The sequence below is a fragment of the Ursus americanus genome, chromosome 9 (assembly GCF_024610735.1).
Source record: "Ursus americanus isolate L20-20 chromosome 9, mUrsAme1.1.p, whole genome shotgun sequence".
NCBI classification, from domain to species: domain Eukaryota; kingdom Metazoa; phylum Chordata; class Mammalia; order Carnivora; family Ursidae; genus Ursus; species Ursus americanus.
In genome coordinates, this window is record NC_142135.1 from 62308945 (window position 1) to 62331061 (window position 22117).

Below are 22117 nucleotides of genomic sequence, written 5' to 3' on the forward strand. Positions count from 1 at the left end.
AGTGGATAGTCTACTTGAGATTTCTCTCTCTCTCCCTCTCCCTTTGCCCTTCCCCCCAGGCATGTGACCCCCCCTCAAATGAATAAATCTTTTTTAAAAAATTAGAAATAAATAAAAGGATGATGATAAAACACACCAACCAAGATGCTAAAACCCAGGTCAAAGTCTTTTAATGTTGGATATTATTTGACTCTTTGGAATCAAAGGGGGAATATTATCCAAAGAGAAAAGGCAGCTAACATAGAGCAAAGTTATAGATTAAAGGGAAAATGATGAGGGGCAATTAAGTGATAGGGAGGTGAGATTGTAGACTGAGGGGTAAAAATGGACTCAGGAAAAACAATCGTATAAGAAAACTATATTTTAGGGGCGCCTGGGTGGTGCAGTCGTTAAGCGTCTGCCTTCGGCTCAGGGCGTGATCCCGGCGTTCTGGGACCGAGCCCCACATCAGGCTCCTCTGCTAGGAGCCTGCTTCTTCCTCTCCCACTCCCCCTGCTTGTGTTCCCTCTCTCGCTGGCTGTCTCTGTCAAATAAATAAAAATAAAATCTTTAAAATAAAAAAAACTATATTTTAAAGTTTAGAGAATGATAGGCATTTCAGAAAAATTTGAATGTTTTAAAAATAGCAATGAGTCAAATGCAAGTTAATACTGAGACTGAATTTATTTAAATAGGATGGATAAGCACCAAACAGTGATAATAATAAAGGAAACATGTACATGGAAATACACTCAACATTTTGTGTAAAAATTGCCTGAGCCTGGTACCCCCCCAACTCCTGCTCCTTCCCCATCTCCCCCCATCCTTGCAAATAAGAGACTAAAAATATTATCTGAACCCTTTTTCTTCCAAGGACATCTTTCTTTTAGAGTCGTTACCCCCCCCTTTTTTTTTTTGCTCCAGGCAGGTCAGAGTTATTATAATGAATTTCAAGTTGAGTGAGAATGCCCACCTCCCAAGGCTGCATACCACCTGTCCCCATCACTACCCACTTTGGGTGGAAGTTCTAGACTCAACAAAGGAGGAAGATGAATTATCCTCTGGGGGAAAGGATGAAGGCCATTCCTTCTGAGACGGTTAGGTCGTATCTCAGAGCAGTCAATTCTTCTAAAACTGAAAAGTGTGCCCTTGCCCTCAAATTTTCTCCTATCCCAGTGTAGGCCATCTCCACAAACAGCATTTCTTCTCATTCTCTGGCTCTAGTCAGAAACATGACATTCATTTGTGACTTCTTCCTTCCTCTTATCTTCCTTCCAATTCATTGCTAAGTCCTGTCTCTTCTGCCACTAAAGTATATCTCAAATCTGCCCACTTTGCTCTGCCTCCATGGTCATCACTCAGACACCACTGGTCTAGTGTTTATGCAAATCAGAAAAAGGAATCCCTTCCCTTGGGCAGATGCTGGTGCTGGACTTCAGCCCCATTTGTCATCTTTGTGCAGGACATGAGCTCTAAAACCCTGCCTCATTGTCCTGGATCCTAACCCATGCCATGCTGCTCTGTTGTAATCACCTTCTCACTTTTCTGCCCACATCCATTCTTGTCCCTTTCCAACCCATTCTCCACACAACAGAGGGACTACTTTTAAGTTCCCACTTTTATTTCACTCCTTACTTAACCTTTCAATAGGTTTCTACTGCTATTAGAATGAAATCCCAAACCCTTACCATGGACTACAAGGTTCTGTATGGTCTGGTACCTCGTTCCCTCTTTATCTTTACTGGCACCGTTTTGCCTTGATAACTTTCAGCCACACTGCCTTGTTTTGGCTCCTGAAACTTGCCAAGCTTCCCCCTTACCCCAAAAGACTGCCTGACTTAGCTTGGCTAATTTTTACTCTTCCTTCAGGTCTCAGTTTAAATGTTACGTCTTTATGAAAGCCATCCCTGAATCCAAAATCTAAAGATCTCCTCATAGCATTCTACTTTTTAATCATACATAGCACATTTGTAATTATATATTCACTAGTGATTTACTTGTTTAATATCCTTTTTCCTACCATATACCCTACGCTCCACAGGGGCAAGGATCATTCCTGACTTAGTCCATTATCTTTCATTCATCCAAGTTTCTATTCAAGTTAATTCTAAAGGTCTTCTCTATGCCAATGACTATACTGGATGTGAGGCATAGAGAAGTGAATAGACAGATGAGGTCCTTGCTCTTATGAGGGAAACATAACCAATCAATAAACAAGTAAGCAGACAAGATGATTACAGATATGACATGTGGTATGCAAGAGACTCTGGGCTCTTTAAGTTCAGAGATCTGTTTGTATGAACGCCAAATGTTTTGTTTAGACAGAGCTAGCTGCTAAACATAACTGAACAATTTACTTTGCTCCTGTAAAGTCCGAAACAAATATTCCTGATGGATGGATGGCTCTCCTCCAAGTGGTAATTCAGGGACTCAGGCTTCTTCTAATTTGTGCTCTGCCATCTTCAGCATGTGGCCACTGAAGAAAAACAGCGTGGAAGATTGATTGTGGAATTATTATTATTTTTTTTAATGAGCTAAATCTAGATGGCTACACCTAACTGCAAGGGAGGCTGGAGAACATAATGTATCCCTGTACTGAGGAAGTAAATAGAATTGGCGATTAGTGCTTTCAACAGTACCTGGCGCAACACTAGCATAACGAAGAAACAAAGATAAATTAGAAATGGAGCTTGTTCTAAAAAATTTTATAATCTTTGAGTGTATATAGAAATCAGAATTATGTCTGATCTAGTATATTGAATCTCCAATACCCAGGAATCTAGAAATACTCTTTAAAATGAAATTAATGAATTTATGTATGTTTCTCAGAACAACACAATTTTATGATTTTTATTTTTTTTAAACACCACAGTTTTAAAAATTAATCTATGTGCCCACTTTAATTTAGGATCACCTTCAAAGTTTCCATTTTTATTTCCCATGGTTTTTAGCTTGTCCTAAGTCTTGTCACTTCACAGCCTCTCTATTCGTGGGTTTGGATGATTGCATTAGGACGAGTCCCTAGTCAAGGCAATAGAACGGATCAGAAGTGAGAGACACTCGAACAATTTGGGAACCAGTAGCTTTGAACTTGAAGACATGCACCTAAATCACCATATAAATTCTTTGCATATATTTTATGGGATTCTTTATAATTGTATGCTCTAAATTAAACACTGTAGAAGTTTTAATTATTCTTTGATACCAAAGCAGACGCATGGTCACATGTTTGTGGTAATCTATATTTAAAGCTTTTCTATTCTTAAACTGGTTTTCATGTCCTGACTGCATCTTGGTATTAAAAGCAGAGAAACACGGAACTCTAAGGGTCCTCATCAATCATAAACATTTACCTGTTGGCTTAATTTGAGACTCAATTCAGAAGGGATCTGAAATCTACAGTTTACCAATTAATCCTACAGAGATTAAAAAAAAAAAAAGTGAAACATGCCTGAATCCATGTCAAAATGGTTTTAGTTTACTCTTCCTAAGAGAGACTCCTCCTTGAGGTAGTCCGAGGGCACGGTCCTGGAGAGCAGTTTCTCACACGTAGTAAGGAAATTAAAAGTCGAGCGCGACAGGTAGAAACGCTGTGCGGCTGAGAGTGGGCGATGCGGGTGTTTCCGTGACTCCAAGAGCGGAAAGGACTACATTTCCACTAACGGGATCTTCAGGAAGTCGGAGAAGTGGAAGCAGCGTACCCTGAAGTCTTTTCACCCCGTGGGAGTAAGGGTACCAGGCGTCCTCAGCCCCGCAGCGGAGCCGCCCCGAGGTGCCCGGCGCCGCAGGACGCCCGCCACGCCCCACGCCGCCCTGCAGGCGAACGCAGGAGGCGGCGGGGCCCCGCCGGGCCACCGTAGCGCTGCGGCTCGGGCCTCTCCTCCCGCGCCGCCCTCCGCCCCCAGCCTCCCCGCGCCGCGGCAGCTCTGGGCAGGCAGCGCCGCCGCCGCCGCTGCTTCCTCCTCTGCAGCCGTTCGGCCGCTGCGTGACGCGTCGTTTCCTCCCAACATGGCGGCCGGGGCAGGTCGGCGGTGATGGAGGCCAGTCCGCGGCCGCGGCGGGTGCTAATCCCCACAGTAGCCAGGGCAGCAGGGCTCTCTCCGGGCTTCTGAGCCACTGCCGCCGCCGCCTTGTCCCTCGGCTCCCGGCAGACGGCCGCCCGGGCTGGGCTCCCTCGCCGCCCCTGGGCCGGAGGGGCGAGTGAGGGGGGTGGCCGGGAAGCGACCCCAGGCCGGGAGAAGCGGCGGCCCGACGGGCGCGGCCCTCAAGGGGCGGCCTCTCAAGGGCTGGTGAAGACCTCCGCGCCCCTCGCCCGCACCGCGGCTGCTCCCACCTGCCCGTCCCTTCGTGATCCTGCCGCTGCCCTCCACGCCTCCTTTCCCCCACTTCCACCCCCTCTCCTTTCTCTCTTCTCTTCCTCCCCCTCCTCCTCCTCCCCTCCAGCCACTGGGAGCCGCGGGTCCGACGAGCCGCCGCCTCCTTCTCTGCGTCCATGTATGAGGGGAAGAAGACGAAGAACATGTTCCTGACCCGGGCCCTGGAGAAGATTTTGGCCGACAAGGAAGTGAAGAAGGCGCATCACTCCCAGCTGCGCAAAGCGTGCGAGGTGGCGTTAGGTGAGCGGGGAGGAGGCCCGGGGCGGGGGGGGGGGGGCGCGGCGGCGCGGGAGCAGCCGCGGGAGGTGGGGTCGTCTGGGGCTGCCCTAGGCCGGCGCCACTGACCTCAGGGAGCCCTAGCGAAGCTCTTTGCTCCCCGGCTGGAGTTGACAGTAACTCGTTAGCTGGATATGGGGCAGAGGCAGGGTGGAGGAGGAAGGGCAGTTAGCTGGGTTCGGGGAACGCAGCAGGGCTTGGAATCGACTTGAGAGTACGAGATTTTGTTGGTGGACCGTGCGGTGCGGACAGGCTAGCACCCTTTGTGATGAGCAGAAGATGAGCTGCTGTTTATTAGCTTGGAAATTGAGGTAGAGCTGATTTGTCAAGATTGGGCGTGGGAAGGGTTCCGTATCGTAATTTTGATAACTTTGTCGTTTGGCGTGGTACTTTGGGAAGATAGGCCGAAGTTGTTCCCTTGTTGACAGTCTTGACAAGGGGTCTGCAAGACGTGTGGCCCATTCTGACATCTCTCCGCTTCCGCCACAGGAAAAACAGAGTGATGTTGTATGTGACTGGGCTGACCTGGAAGAACAAGACCAGAGGTTAAGGGGTGGGGGTGGAGATATAAAAGCGAGGAAGGGAAGGACCTTTCAATATGCTGGGTTTAGTGACAGGGGAGGGTTTGAAATGGGAAAAATGAAAAAAGACAATGACACCCACCAGCCACATGTCTGGACAGTGGCAGCTGCTCTCAAGCTTGAATTCTGATTTATAGTTCAGACGGAGGAGATCTAGTGTATTGAAGCCCATAACAGAGTAAATCCAAACAATACCTATAGCGAGGACAGGCAGATGAGGAATTGTTAAAAAAGGGGAAGTGATACATCTATTGCATCCATCAAAGATGAAATCGTTTAAGGAAAGACCAGGACATTTAACACACAGATGAATTCCTAATGCTTTTGTTTTTATTTTATAGCAGTGGAATTAGACTATATCAAATTGACAAGAAAATTAAGTTTGTTAAATGGGCTTTGGAAAAAAGTGTTCTTGAAGGGGCAAAAATCCAGAATAACTTAAATGTGTGCTAAAGTAAAAGGTGAAGGACAGGAAAAGCTTTTTAATTATTAAAATAGAGTACTTTTTAAACTTGCTACTATAAGCTATACTGTTTTTCTTTCTCTTTTAGATATTTTAAGGTGATGTTACAAAAAACATTACTGAAGAAATTTCATTATAATTTTTTTGAATCTGTGGTATAGTGGGTTTAAGTTTAGTTTTTTGGCCCTTCGTGAATCAGAAGTTCATCTTTTTAATTCTTGTAGCTAATGAAAGACTGTTCTAGGTGGATGAGAAGACATTGCATAGTGATAAAAATTGAATTTATGTGGTGCCAAAAGGAATAATTATTAAATTGGGGTGGGATGAGGGAAGAAATGATTTTGAGTTCTTAAACGAATTATGTGTGGGTTTATAAATAACTTGCAGATTAAAGAATTTAAGAAAATCAAACTAAAGTTTTAGTTTGAGACTTGATTTTCCTTGTTAATTATGTTTTTAGTATACTAAATTACAAGTATTAGACTGATGAAATGCAGTGTATTTTGTATACTATTTTTTTTCCTCTCCAAAATGCCAGTATAAGTTGAGCATGTTTTAATGGAGAGTTCTGTGGAAGGAGAATCTGGGATCCCCAGTTCTGTTACCTTGCAGTATAGTCAAGTCCTTTGACGTTAGTTTCCTTCCTTATAAATTAGGATATTGAACTTAATTATTGTAAGGTTACATCCCCTGTAATGTGCCACGAACGTGAACGCAGTTTGGTGAATTTGTGCGCCGAGTATTCCTGCCCTTCTTGATTGGCATCTTTGGAGGGCTTGGTCCTTGCTGTCTAGATGTAGGAGCTACTTGGTAGTGTGTGTGTTAGGTGTGCTAGGAATTGTCTGTTGCAGATTTTGCTGGTTTTACTTTTTTGCCTGCCTCTTCCATATAGTTAGAAGAAGCTTATTATGAGGAATGTGACTACCCAGGCAGAGGCTGGGCAACACAGTACTTTTTAAAAGATATATAAGGCTTTTTCTCACATTTTATAAAAGTTACATTTAGTCTCCTGCAGAATCTCATTAAGCAGATCTCAAGGTAGTGGATCTCTGTTGGATGAACTTTGTCTCTTTTCTTCTAGTCATCCATCTACATTATCACAAACATAAATTGGTAGGGACAACCCCTTTCATTTTTACAGAAAGTATAATGTTTTACAGTAAGATGGTGTCTTCAAATATGTATTGTCTCTAGAAATTATTATAAATCTCCTCTTTGCTCATCACTATTGAGAATCCAGACCCACTTTGGTCTCTTGATACAAATCTTTGTGGCCCTCAAGCAGGAATGGGAAGGTAAACAGGAATGGACTGGTTTGGTCATCCGTGATCTAGACTAGGTTGTGAGTGGGTAGGAGCTGGATGGTGGAAGCTTAGAAGCAAGTGCTATAATCTTTTAAATATACTTTCTAAATAACCCTTATACTTGCCTGCATTCTTCCTCCTCCCCACCCCCAAATATTTATTGAGCACCTACTGAGGAGCTGAAGGGAGAGAGAGGGTAAACAGGAAAGTATATAGTATGTCAGACTTTTAATCCTTTTGTGTTTTAAAATCATTTTAATGGCATGTGAGGAGATTTCAGAGCACTGGTATTCAAAATTCTGTTACCTTTTTAAGAATGGCCAGTTATAAATAGATTTTCTGTAAATAATACTGATGAAATTATAGTTCATCACATATTCTTAAGAAAGTGTTATTTTTTGATTAAAGTAAAACTTTTAGCACACCTTATCAAGATTAGGGGAGATTTCACTTTATTAAAAACAAAATTCATTCTCAAAGATACTACATAAAGGAAATTTCATTTTATTTTCATAAAAAGAAAAATAATGAAAACTTTAAAGGATATGCAGATTATTTAAAATTTTTATCATATTATCTTACATTTCAGACTTGATTTTGAAGTAAAGAATGGTTAAGAAACAAAAAACCCCTTCACATGTACATTGTTAGAATCAGTGTGAAGCCCACAGGCCCAAGAACAGCTCCAGGTTGCCCTCTCTTGGTACCTGCCCCACTACAGCTCTCTGCTGCTAAGACAACTCTGCAGAGGGCTTCTAGGCTGCCCTAGCTTAGCTTGATCCATTCCTGCTCTCTAGAATCCTGAATTAAAAATAGTCTGGCCATCTGCTGGCAGATGAGACAACAGCTGAGCTATTTTTAGTTTCAAAAAATTTAGGATTGTTGCAGGATGGGACTTGAAGGTAGCATTGTTTGTCTCACGGGGAGGGTACATTCGGGCTATATTCCAGTCAGGCCTTTAAGTTTCAGGAGTTTCTTTGATGTTAGGGCTATGACTAGTTCAACTTCTGCTTCTCACATCAGATACCGACGAAGATATTCTGCAAATGTTAGGATGAACTAGTTCAAGGTTGGGAGCTGGCACTGATATAGAATAGGAGTGAAAAGGTGATCACAAGAAAGTTTCAGAGGCAAGGGAGGCATGCAGGGGCATTCATGAGGGTGCAATCCCTTGAGATATGGGAGAATGATGGAGGAAAGAAGACTTGTGAGGAAAGTAATTTTTGCATCAGACAGCATATGAATTTGTGTTGTTTATCATATCCTAAAGTGATCCTACTGATTTAGTTTTTTTATTTAGGAGTCTGTTACCCATAGTTATAGTTACTCCTAGAAATGTAAATATAATATTTAGTCTAAAAATTTATAGAACTTCTTTCTGTACCTCCAATCCCACCCTTATTTTGGTTAGCAGTGTTATAAAAAAGGGATATGTAGGTGGAGGGGAATTACTTGAGTGCTGTTGACCCCAATTTTATGCTACTTTTGGTAATACAATTTTTGTTACTCTTCACTTTTATGAAAAAAAAGTGATTTATTCCTAAATAATATCCTGCAGTGAACATTTTAATTATAATTTAAATCCTTTAGCAAATCTCCTTTTAAACCTCCTTCGATATCTAAGGTAAAAGGTGTTTTCAGTAAGTCAGGCTGCCAGATTTTTTGAGATAGCTAGGAAAAAAGAGTAATGAAATTAAATGATTGATGAAAGATTCTGTTGAGTTTGAGTTGAAAAAAATAAGTTTGGGTTTCAGTGTATATTCTTTCCATTGTGAAGATTTACAGTGCACATTAACATAGTTGAGATTCTGAAAAGTCTTCTAAGAAAGATATCTACTCTATTTTGCTTATTGAAGTTTTCTTAATTTATTTGACCCTTTTCAGTGTCTGTTAACACCTCTGTGAAACATTGGTCCTTGGAATTTACTTTGGGACACTGTTCAAGGGAAGGAAAGGCCCTAATCACTGATAAGGTATAGATATAATACAGTAGATATAATAGCTCTAAGTATAGATGAGACCATTCTGCAGATCAGTCATTGTGTTTTGGGAAAGCAGTTCTGTTGACAGTGAAGAAAGTCAGAAATAAGGAGCAGTTGGGAAGAACGTTATCAGGTCACAGGACTGTTTGCTTACTAGCTCTTTGTTTCCCATCCCATCTAATGGCAAGCAACTAGTTGTCTCTCCTGGTAATATTTAACTTGTAGAGAAACGTCTGTTGGTAATTGTTTTTTCAAAGCAGAATAAAAATGTATTGTGAATGGGAAATAATTTGGGGAAATATTTGTCATAATATTCCTGCAAAGTGGAGGAGGGGATGTTTGAAAAGGGAAAATACATGAAAAAATTATTGTCGCCATTCAAAGTTAGGTATGTTCTTCATTTAGATATTAGTTGGGCTAGTGTGTGCCAGATATTATTTCAGTGCTGGTCATACGTCACTGAACCAAACATGCTTTCCACAGAACTTACTTTCTAGTTAATTGAGGCTAACAGTAAAAAACTAACATGGATTGTCGGATTGTTATTTTCTGAAGCAGTAGTTCAGAAGGGTAAAGGGAGAATGACCCAGGAGTGCAATTTTAGATAGGGTTGTCAGGAAAGGCCTTTCTATGAAGTGACATTTCAGCAGAGAAGTGACAGAAGAGAGAGATTCAGCCTTTCAGATACCTGGATGAAACAAATAGAGGTAACAGTGAGACAGGTGTATGATTGGTGCTTTCCAGGATGAAAGGTTTATGTGGCTGAGAGAGGGTAGGAGGGAGAGGTATAGGAGAGGAGAGCGACTTTGGATTTTATTGTATCTGTGATGGAAGCCACTGGAGAGTTTTGTTTAAGAGAATGATATAGCAGATTTACATGTTAAAGGGCTCACTGGTAGTGATTTATACTAGGCTGGTGGGGAGAGTGAGAATTGGTTGCATTTGGAATATATTTTCAAGGAGTCCACAGGATTTGCTGGTGGGTTGCTTGTATGACAACGGTCTAGTAGCCAGAGCTACAGGGTTCTTAGGGCATTCACCATGATGAGGAACACCAGGAGAGAAATAACTTTTGCGCAATAAGTTGTTAGAGTAAAACATATAAAGGGTTGTCATCCAACCCTTTATATGTATAAGTTTTTTAATGATAGAATTTCCTGATAATATAATAGGATGTTTTCTACTGAGAAAAGGACACGATTAAAATGATAGGATATTTCCAACTGAGAATGTACAAAACAATTTTAAACTTGAATTGTTAGGTTTTTTCGGTGAGGTATTTTCCTAAGAGAATGAACTTTTTAACATAGTTAATCAGCAACTGGCCTAGTCCCTTTTGGGGATAGGATCTTTGCAGATTTACTTAGTTGAGGATCTGCAGATGAAATCATCTTGGATTTAGGGTGGATCCTAAATCCAGTGACTGGTGTCCTTACAAGTGGAGGAAGGGACAGGGAGACACATGAAGGAAGAAGGCCATGTGAAAATGGAGGTAGAAATTGGAGTTATGCTGTCATAAATAAGCCATAAATAAGCCTGTAGTCACCAGAAGCTAAGAAGAGGCAAGAAGGATTCTTTCCTGGAGCCTTCAGAGATAGGATAGCTCGGGTGTCTGGGCTCCGGAACTGTGAGAAGAAATTTCTGTTTTAAGCCAACAGGTTTGTGGTAATTTGTTAATGCAGCCCTAGAGGACTAATAAAAGTTCTCTTTATCCTAACTTTTCAGATTTGAGCTTTCCATTTATATAAACACTTGTATGTGTTTAAACAGTCAAATGAAGAGCTGGTTTCATAAATCTAGAAAATAGTTATTCTGAGGTGTGTGTGTGTGTGAGTCTCTTGAAAAGTTCTTTAATAAAGGGTGCTGTGACCAAGTATTTAAAAGGTTTGTGTTCTTTTAGTATTTTTGTTTTGCTTAAATTTAGACTTGGCATAACTACATAGGTCTATATAGCCTATGTTATCTTCTCATCCAGGAAAGATTGTGAGAAACAATCAATAAAATATTTCATATCACGGTATTACCTCTGGAAGTATCTGTAGAAAAATTCATGTGGGGCATTTAATATTTTTCTCTCAACTTTGAATCACTTAGTTGTTGAATAACTTTATCTATCTAGAACGTTGCTAAGGAATGAGAAATAATAAAAATATAAGCAAAATAGGTATCATGAAGGCCAAGTACTTTATTCAGAGGAGAATCCCAGTGTCTTTACCCTGTTCACTTTACCCTGTTCACTTTTAATTATACATAGATCCAATATTTGGCAGTTTACTCTTTTTGTTTGTTTCAAATAAACAAAACCTTTTCTTCAAACCATTTTCAAAGTAATACTGGGGGGAGAAAGTCACCCATGACACTGTTAGGTGAAGATAGCCATTGCTAACTTTAGTATAAAATATAGTATAAAATCTGCCCATTTAAAAAAATTATTTAATCTCCACAACGAACATGGGGCTCAAACTCACAACCCCAGGATCAAGAGTTGCATGCTCTTCTGACTGAGCCAGTCAGACGTCCCCAAATCTGCCCATTTTAAATGTAATGATTTTTACTAAATTCATTGAGTTATCCAGCCATAACCATAATCCAGTTTCAGAACACTTCCATTACCCCAGTAGGATCCCTAGTGCCTGTTTACAGTTAATCCCTGATACCACCTGCAGCTCTAGGTATCCACTAATCTGCTTCTTGTGTCTAGATTAACCTTTTCTGTCTATTTCTTTCAAGTATCATCGTACAGATAGGGTCTTTTGTGTCTGGCTTCTTTGATTCAGTGTAATGTTTTGAGGTTCATTCATGTTGTAGCATGTATCAGTATTTTATTTCTTTTTATTAATGAACAGTATGCCAGAGTGTGGATGACCACATTTTGTTTATTCACCAGTTGATGGACATTTGGGTTGAATGAATAATGCTACTGTGAATATTTGAGTGTAAGTCTTTATGTGGACCTAAATTTTTCTTTTACATAGTTACTACCTAAGAGTAGAATTGCTGTGTCATATGATAAATCTGTGTTTAACTTTTTAAGAAACGAAGTTGTTTTCCAAAGTGGCTGCACCCTTTTATATCCCTATCAGCAACGTAGGAGGGTTTCTCATGCGTCCTTGCTGGCCAGACATTATTACTGTCTTTTATTTTTGCCATCTTAGTTGATATGAAGTGTTATTTCTTTGAAACACTATTAACTTTTTGAGATGTTTTTTCCAGACTTTATTCTGACAACATACCACACACACACACACACACACACACACACACACACACACACACAGATGTAGTCTTCAAAAATTGAGGTAGTTAATTTCTAAGGCAGTAATAAGAAGGAAAAAGAAATAGTTTACATTTATTGTTTATTGTATGCCAAGTTCTGTGCCAGTTACTTTATTGTCTTTATCTCAGTTTGTCCTCTAAACAACCCTGTATGTTTAGGTGCTATTATTATCTGCGGTTTGCAAATGAAGAAACTGATGTTTAGAGCTTGTGTTTGGTAGAATTAGGATATGAGTGAGTCTTTTTGTCCTAATGTGGTACACCTGACGGGCACCCTTACCCACAAATCTTTGTTTACAAATTACAAAAAGGGAAAGAAGGGCCTCCATGGCAACAAAGTTACTGTTAAGAAAGAGAAAGGGCAAAATACATAACAAAGAAACGACTATCTAACAGCGGTACAGAAGTGTACTGCTCTTTACAGATCAGTGACTCTCAAGGTAGTAATGTACTATGTTAATAATGGCATCTCTGAGTCTGTCATACAAAAAAACATTTTATTTTGTGTTTTGCTTAAGTCAACCAGATTCGTGTGTGTTTCTTTGTATGTAAGATTTTAAACAAAATTTTAAAGTAAGATTTTAATAATTTAAGCCATTTGGAAAATTCAAGTGCCCTGTGACATTCCCAAGGATTCTGGCAGTACTTGAGTTCCTTGTCTTTTAAAAAATACTCTTTTTATCTTAATATTTTATAGCATTTCCAAATCATTTTAAGAATTGAAATAGGGGCGCCTGGGTGGCACAGCGGTTAAGCGTCTGCCTTCGGCTCAGGGCGTGATCCCGGCATTATGGGATTGAGCCCCACGTCGGGCTCCTCCGCTATGAGCCTGCTTCTTCCTCTCCCATTCCCCCTGCTTGTGTGTTCCCTCTCTCGCTGTATATCTCTATCTCTGTCAAATAAATAAATAAAATCTTTAAAAAAAAAAAGAATTGAAATAAAAACAAAATTTTATTAAAGTGTTATCTTATAGGAAGTAAGACTTTGTTATACCTAAAAATAATTGGTTGTTTATATTTATGGAGTTATGCTGCCATAAATAAGCCAAGGAACGCCTGTAGACACCAGAAGCTGGAAAGAAGCAAGAATTATTTCCTGGGGCCTTCAGAGATAGTATAGCTCAGATATCTGGGCTCCAGAACCGTGAGAACAAATTTCTGTTGTTCTAAGCCACCAAGTTTGTGGTATAATTTGTTAACACAGCCCTAGAAAAGTAATAAAAGTTCTCTTTATCCTTACTTTTCAGACCCAGTTTGATTTGAGCTTCCTTTATTGAGTGTACCATATATGTGTTTAAACAGTCAAATGAGTCTCCATAAACTCAGTGGCTTTCATAAGTATATAATTACTGTGAGGTGCCTGGGTGGCTCAGTTGGTTAATTGTCCAACTGTTGATTTTGGCTCAGGTCATGATCTCAGGGTTGTGAGATCCAGCCCTGTATGGGTCTCTTTGCTCAGCAGGAGTCTACTTGAAATTATGTTTCTCCCTCTCCCCTTGCTCCCACCCCAGTATGCCCATGCTCTCTCTCTAAAGTAAGTAAATAAAACTTAAATAAATAAATACAATTTTTGTGTAATTGTCATAATTTTCAGTTGTATAGTCTCTCATCATTATTTCATATGCATTTTCCATATATGTATTTTGTCTTTCTACCGAGCATTTTAATAATGTGTCCTGTTTTGTGTGTGTGTGTTTGTTTTTAAGATTTTATTTATTTGAGAGAGACAGAGATAGCACAATCAGGGAAGAGGGGGGAAGCAGGCTCCCCACTGAGCAGGGAGCCTGACTCTGGGCTGGATCCCGGGACCCTGAGATCATAATCTGAGCTGAAGGTGGATACTTAACCCACTGAGCCACCCAGGCATCCCTGTGTCCTGTTCTAAAGTGTTTTTTGAGTTTGGGGACATTTACATTTAAATTTTGCTACACAGACTTTTTATATACATATATTTTTTATTAATCCCTGCAAGATTCATTTAGTGTTATGTGTGCGGAATTATTTACAGTAAACACTAAGATTGGGTTTGCTGGGTTAGAGTGTGATCGTTATGGCTCTTGTTCCTTAGGTAGAATTGTCATAAATGTACTCTACCTGTGCTGGGTGCAAGTACACAGCCATCTGCTGAGCAAGACAAGAGTATTCATTCTCTTTAGATTTATTGGTTTTGACCTATTTTTATGTAACCATTCCTTTTCATCTTTCCTTTGCAGTTTTTTTTTCTATTCTAAAAGTAGAAAACAAAGACCTAAAACTCCTCTTTATTATTAGAATGTGTATACTTTTGTTTCTTACAGATTTTGACTTTTTTTGGTGCTTATCTTCTTGAATTTATTAGGGTACAATAGCAGGTATTTAATAGGTTCTTTTTCTCCCTTTGAATTGATAGTCAGGTGGTAAAAAGCAGTTATGAAGTTAAAAAGCATTTTATTACTTCTTATATTATTGATCATTCTCAATTTTTATTAGCATAGTGCCTAACATGGTATCTGGTAGGATTGATTAGTCCTCGTCTCTTATTTATTTTTTTATAATATTGCTTTTACCCCGTATTTTAGTATTTTATTTTTTGTTCTTTAATGCCTACTTTTAGCATTTTATCAATAAATGCTTAGCCTTACATTTTATTTTTATATATAAAATAAAAAGTATTATAGGTTGAAGGAAGTTATTTTACCTATTTTGTTGGGTTCTCATGCTTTGTTCCCTAAATTTTAATTCTTACATAGTAATTGAGAATGTGTTAATGCGTTGACAAGCCAAAGCTTATGTGTAATTTCTAATGTGCTAGTTGTATCTTTAGAAATGAAAATGGAACCACATGGATCTTCTAATAATGAATAGAAATAAAGTGTAAAAAAAAAAAAAGAAAAAGTGTAATATGTTTGATACCAGTTAATAATTAAATTAACAATTAAGACTTAATAAGTAAGCTTTTAAAATATATATCAGTGTCCAAAATAGGGATTTTATTATGATTAGAGAACAGAAGTTTCATAGTGAATACTATAAAACTATGACTGTTTTGCTACAAGATACATGGACAGAAATTAAACTTAGAATGTATTTGTTTTTATAAATGCAGTGATGAATCTCTGTGTTTGTATATATGAAGTGAAAGTTATTTTATTCTCTCTGTTCTCGCTCCAACCCCCATTTCTATGGCTATTGGAGAAGACTCTTGAATGGCAAATTAGGAGGAGAGGTATTTTTTGGGGTTAATATGTAGCACACACTTCCTTCCCTTAAAAAGTCAACAAATATGCCAAAGTATGGTATCTTAAACTTCTATATGTGATTATATATTCATTGAGTTATATTCCTTTTGAAATAGTTAAAACAAATATTTTTCAGTTCATAATTTCCTTTTACATTTCAAAAAGCATACTTAATTAATATGCCAAAATCTGATTTTCCTATACAAAAGTTAGGCATTCAGATTATCATCATTGTAATTATTTTTGTTTGGTTGGTTTTTCTTGGTTTGAATGAAAAATGTCTTTAGGAAAGATTAGTCTTTTTCTGTTTTAGTACTAAATTAAAATCATATTTGTGAATATTTACTGAGCAGTTTTAAATCTTAAATTGAATATCCCTTGAATTTTTTTAATGCTCCCCCTGAATGGTTTCTACCAGTTTAGTCTCATTGAATACCACTTACAAAAAGTATAAACAAGTGGCATTGAGGACTCATCAATCAGATACCATGTTAGGCACTATGCTAATTTAAATTGAGAATGACTGATGGAATAAGATGTGATAAAATGCTTTTGAAAATGCTCATTGAAGTTTTCTCTCTTTAACATTTATTGAAGTTATGTGATCTTCGACTAATAGCAAATAAGGAGCTTTGATTGCCACTCATGCATGCCTAATGCTATTCTCTGTAATTAAGATCTCTCATTAGTTTGCTTGACTAAAATTTCTTAATGTAAAGTTTTTGTTGATTCATTCAATTAATATCCCCAAATATTTTGTCTAGGATAGTCGCTGTTAATAATTTGGCTTTCTAATAGATGTGTAAGAAAATGAAAATATCTTTGAGTTTGGAAATTAAATGTCAAGAATGTTTGCTGTTCTTCAGTTTTCCATGTTTATTTTTTAAACTTTTATCCTGAAATTTTCACTAAAAAATTACAATATTTCAGTTCCTTTTTTTGGAACCACTCCTTTTACTTTCATTTCCTACCTGATCCTCCTTATCTCTCTTCCTCTTCCTTTTCAAACCTCAGCATCTTATGAGCATTGATATATTAATCCATTCTTGATTCATAAAAACATATAAAGAAATTGAGGCAATTTAAAAATCATCAGAAAGTAACCATGCACCTGATTAATATCCCTTGATGTGACCTCCCAAATGATCATTAAATCGTGGAAAGGGAAGAAAATCGACTACATTGTGAAAAATCAGAATAATGGCAATCTCTTTCTAGATCTGGAAGGAATGAGAAGAAGCTAAAGGGATCAGAGATATCCTAGGTTTCTAACAAAGCTGTCTAACATAGGGATAATTCTTTTTTCCTAAAAATAAATAAATAAATAAATAATTTGAAATTGCGAACAAAGTAATAACCAGAAACATTGAAATGACTGCATTGAAATGACACCTGTGCATGCAAACTATCATATTCTAGGAAGAAAAAAACTCAATATAAAGAGATTCTCACAAGCTTTCAATCTATGGATAGTCTTTAAAATTAAGGATAAAAAAATAAATCCCATAAGTATCTAGGCAGAGAAAATAAGCTTCCAAAGAAGGAATTTTAAGTTTAGTTTAAGACTGCAGGGAAGAGTTTTACCCTAGGTAAACCTAAGTAATACAAATTTGCTGAAAATGATAGAACAGCAACAGCAACTCTGATAATAAAAAATATAGTTTCACATCTTTTTTTTTTAAATCTGTGCCTTACCTGCTTCTGTCTTATTTTTCCTCTCCTTTCCCTGTCTCTTTCATCTGTCCACTCCTTTCTCTCATCCCCTTTACGTCGAATAATATTTTTATTCGCTTCAAATAACATCTAAAAATTGTGAGAAAATAATCAGACATGTTGTGAAGATATCTGTACAAATTTATCCATCGTGCTCTTTATGATTGCTAAAAGTTGAAAGTAAGTTGTCAACGATATGGGATGGGTTAAATAAATAATGGTATTTGGATTACTACAAAGCACTGAATAGTGACGTGCTGGAAATACATTCATTGATATAGGAAGATAAATGAGTGGAAATATATAAAAGCTATATAATCTTATTATATAATAGTATTTATCTTTAGACAAGTATATATAGGTATTCATAGAAAAAGTGTTACAAATATAAGGAAATTTTGACAAATATATTGAGAGACCCCTTTCATTGTCTTGTTTTGCAGTAGAACTATGATATACCTGTAAGGTTGTTAGACAAGTATAATGCAAAAATATTATTTGTTTTCCTCTCCAAGCATGTGGTATTTAAATGTAGAGAAAGGAGGAAAGAGAAAAAAAAAAAAAAACCCACAAAGTAGTGTGGTCTTCATACTGAAGTAAAAAATGAAACCAAGAAAGAAGATGGAGGATATCAAAGCTAGCTGATTGAGTGATAGTCACATTTATTTACCACCATGTCAGCCAGGTAGTCAACACAGGGACGGTTTAAATATGTCTTTGGTAGTGCTGAGAGACACCTAATTATCTGTTAAAAATTGTACCCTAGGCTTCATCACTCATTAACTAATAATAATAAGAAAGAAATTCTTTCAGGTAATACAATACCATCATGCTCTTTCTCATTTTGATTACTCAAAATGGGAGACAATAACTGGTCTCAAACAGACTTTTGACTAGGAACTACTTATAATTTATATCTCTGGTAATCTATCTAAATACCTTATGAGAATTAAAAAGTCTTAGAAAACTCCACTGGTTGCTGTATCTTTGAAAACACAAAGGACCCCTTAGTTTTTACCTCAGATACACCCTAAGCCAAGAAAAGTTTACAGGTTTTAGAAGATCTCCTCTCCATGTATTGTATCCATTGTAGCCTTCTCAACCCATTTAGAAAAGGTATGAAAATTGATTGAAGAACAGAGGTTTCCTGATGTTTATAAAAAAGTCCATTAGTGATAACTGGTATAGACTTAGGCTTGCAAATTCTTGGGTCTACATCTTTTCTGGAGTTGAATACCAAGTTCTTTTCAATTACAGCTGACCTTTGAACAAGATGGGAATTGGGGCACTGACACCCCTGCACAGTCAAAACTCCCCCAAAACTTTACTAATAGTGTACTGTTGGCTGGAAGCCTTACTGATAACATAAACAGTTGACTAACACATATTTTGTGTGTTAAATCTATCATACTGTTTTCTTATAATAAAGTAAGCTAGAAAAAGAAAATGTTGAGAAATTTATCAGAGAAATACATTTAAGTACTGTACTTACATTTTCTGGAAAAAAAAAAACAACACAAAAAACTCTGCTTTTAGAAGGTCCAGGAGCCATGGGGTGGGTCTGGCCCAGAGTTGGCAATGTACCAGAGGCTGGTGGACTTGGCTTAGCAGGGACAGATGCTGGGCTGGCCTCAGGTGGCAACGATGGCCTGGAGGCGCAGTGCAGCGCCATGGGCCCATCTGCCTGGAAGTCTATGACTGGACTGTGGCCATTGGTTGCTGCCAGCCATGCGTTGAGTGTGCCCATTGGGAGGTTGGGAATGGGATGGGGCTGGCTGCCTGGGAGGGGCCCCAAAGGCTGCAGTATTCTGGCCTACAGTCCTGCTAAGGGCACTGGGAAGGAGAAGGGCTCCCAGAGTGGCGCCTACCCTGCCCCCTAGGTGTGTTTTTCTGTTTCAGCATGGCCTTTTGCGGACCAGCCATGGTGCTTGACCCAGCTCAGCAGTCAGGGCAGCTTACAGTTCTGCCTGGTCCTGGGCCACAGGGGAGGGAGAGGGGGCTGCTCACGGTCTGAGCAGGCCTCCCTTTAGTACTTAGAGGACGGAAGGCATGCATGACCTGTGTGCCAGTTGTCTTCCATTCAGTCCTGTGAAGATTGGAGTGAGCAGTTGTAAATAAATGCCCTATGGCTTTTGCTCTCAGTTCTCAACAAAACAAAATAAAACCAGTGTAAGTGGGCCTGGGCAGTTTAAGCCCCTCTTCAAGAATCAACTATACATAGACTCTGTCATTTATTAAGTATTTTCCTGTATATTCCAGTTGAGTCACAGAATAATACTGTGAGTTGTAGATGTTGTTATTCTCTTATATTGATAAATGCTTGCCTGAAATCAGTGTGCCAGAATTTGTGTTCATTCTATTGTAATGCAGTTACAACTTGGTTAGTCAGTAACTTTGTGTTCTTTCCCTTCCTTACCCATTGGTAAATTTCTCTTCAAAAATCTTCTCTCATATTATACCAACGCAATGTTTATTTACATTTATAATTAACTTTTAAAATGCAGATAATGTTTGGGAATATTAAACATATTAGTTATTCATTTGTTGGTGCTGTCCTTAGATTCACCATCAACCTGAGTTTTGCCTATTGAGAGAATAAGAGATTTCACTGAAAAAGAAGAGAGGATGGATTAATTTTGGAACATGGGACATTACAGAACTGGGACAGGCCTGAAACAAGCTCCTTTACATAACCTAAGGATAGCATGAGGTTGTTGGTAAGAAAGAATAGATAGAAAGGTGCAGAATGGTGAAGTGAGAAAGTATTAAAAACAAGCTTTACTTTGCTGCACGTAGGAACAATGTATACTATGTAAAATATGTCAGCGTTTTAAAAAATTTGTTGGTGATAGCTTGTTTTGTGTGTTTGGGGATAATGCTAATTATTAGCTATTTTCTGTTAAAAAGGTGAATTAGTGGATTTTGCCTCTGTGTGGCTATTTGGGACTACATAATGTTTTGTGTATTAAGTTTTGTCATTGTGAACTGTTGGTTTTACCACATGGTTAAAAGCCAGGATTATTAGCCTGCATTAATAAACAAACATTTATTGAACTTCAATGTGTCTTATAATTTTATTAGATACTGTGGATGCTAGAGATCATGTATGGCCCTTGCCTTCAAGCAGCTTTTAGTGTTTTTGGGGGAAATAGATTGCAATGAACGATGTTATAGGTGATTCATATGTGCTATTGTAGACACATATAAAATTGATGGAAACCCAAAGTAAGAATTGATCAGTTCTTTCCAACAGTAGTGGTTGTGTGAGAGCATGGGTCAGGTATAGCTTTATAGTGGAATCTACCTTAGACCTCAGGCTTGCAAGATCACTAGATGACTGTACTGTGGAAGAACATTATAGACAGAATGAGTTACTTGAGCATAGATGTATGAGTTAGTATGACTATCCCTTAGGAAATATAAGAAGTTCCGTGTGGCTGTAGGGTGTAGTTTGATAGAGTGGATAAGGAGAGAAAGGAGTCTGGGGAAGACAGCAGGGGCAGAAGAAGATCTTTTATACCATGCTAGAGGAGTTTAGACTTTTTCTTATGTAGACTGTAGAGTGCCAAACAAAGGAGTGAAGTGATGGTGTTGCAGTTCAGAAAGATCACTGTTGGCATTATAAAACATAAATTGCCTAGGTTCAGAACTGTAGGCAGTAAGACCTTTATACATACATATATATATTTAATTTTATTTAAATTCAATTAACTAACCTGTAGTGCATTATTAGTTTCAGAGCTAGAGTTTAGTGATTTATCAGTTGCATATAACACCCAGTGCTCATTACATCATGTGCCCTCCTTAATGCCCATCACCCAGTTACCCATCCCCACACCTACCTCCCCTCCAACAACCCTCAATTTGTTTCCTATAGTTAAGAGTCTCATGACTTTTTTTTTTAAGATTTTGTTTATTTATTTATTTGACAGAGATAGAGACAGCCAGCGAGAGAGGGAACACAAGCAGGGGGAGTGGGAGAGGAAGAAGCAGGACCATAGCATAGGAGCCTGATGTGGGGCTCGATCCCATAACGCTGGGATCACGCCCTGAGCCGAAGGCAGACGCTTAACCGCTGTGCCACCCAGGCGCCCCAAGAGTCTCTTACGGCTTATCTCCCTCTCTGATTTTGTCTTATTTTTCCCTCCCTTCCCCTATGATCCTCTGTTTTGTTTCTTAAATTCCACATGAGTGCAATCATATGGTATTTGTCTTTCTCTGATTGACTTACTTCACTTAGCATAATGCCCTCTAGTTCCATCCATGTTGCTGCAGAAAGTAAGGATTTCTTTTTTTTTTTTTTTGATGGCTGAGTAATACTCCGTTGTACATATATACCACATTTTCTTTATTCATCTGTCGAGGGACATATAGGCTTTTTCCATAGTTTGGCTATTGTGGACATTGCTGCTATAAACATTGGGGTGCATGTGCCCCTTTGGATCACTCTGTTTGTATCCTTTGGGTAAATATCTAGTAGTGCAATTGCTGGCTCATAGGGTAGTTCTATTTTTACCTTCTTGAGGAACCTCCATACTGTTTTCTGGAGTGGCTGCACCAGCTGGCGTTCCCACCAGGAGCGTAAGAGGGTTCCCCTTTCTCACATTCGTTGTTTCCTGATTTGTTAATTTTAGCTATTCTGACCAGTGTAAGTTGTTACCTCATTGTGGTTTTGATTTGTATTTTCGCGCTGCTGAGTGATGATGAGCATTTTTTCATGTGTCTGTTGGCCATTTGTATGTCATCTTTGGAGAAATGTCTGTTCATGTCTTCTGCCCATTTAGTAAGACCGTTATATTAATAACTGTTGGTATAGCCCAGATTTGAAGAAGCAGAGGAGTGAACTTCAGGCGCATACAGAGAGCTTAGATCGCAGTAAATCAGCAGGACTTCAAAACTGGGTGTGAGAAATGAGGGAAAGGAAGGCATTTAGGATGATTGAGGTTTCTA

At 38.7% G+C, this 22117-nt stretch overlaps 2 protein-coding genes across 4 annotated transcripts in view; one reads left to right on the forward strand and one right to left on the reverse strand.

Moving 5' to 3' along the window:
- Positions 1-873: 873 nt before the first annotated feature.
- LOC148109483 (uncharacterized) lies at positions 874-4473 on the reverse strand. The gene is made up of 2 exons (XM_087864429.1): positions 3431-4473; positions 874-2455 (listed from the first exon to the last, which is right to left on the reverse strand). The coding sequence occupies exon 1, from the start codon at positions 4471-4473 to the stop codon at positions 3541-3543; it is 933 nt and encodes a 310-aa protein (XP_087720555.1). The 3' UTR covers positions 874-2455; positions 3431-3540.
- The window catches only part of ARFGEF1 (ARF guanine nucleotide exchange factor 1), a 154580-nt gene continuing 136443 nt past the window's right edge, over positions 3981-22117 (forward strand). For 2 of the 3 annotated variants that reach the window (XM_087864842.1, XM_045800693.2), the window contains exon 1: positions 3982-4595. In XM_087864842.1, the coding sequence (XP_087720968.1) occupies positions 4472-4595 (124 nt within the window). In that variant the 5' untranslated portion in view covers positions 3982-4471. Of the gene's footprint in view, positions 4596-22117 lie in introns of all 3 variants that reach the window. The other variant, XM_087864843.1, reaches the window with a different exon arrangement.

Coding starts and splice junctions, on each gene's coding strand:
- LOC148109483 (XM_087864429.1), bottom strand. CDS start 4,473: ATGGACGCAGAGAAGGAGGCGGCGGCTCGTCGGACCCGCGGCTCCCAG.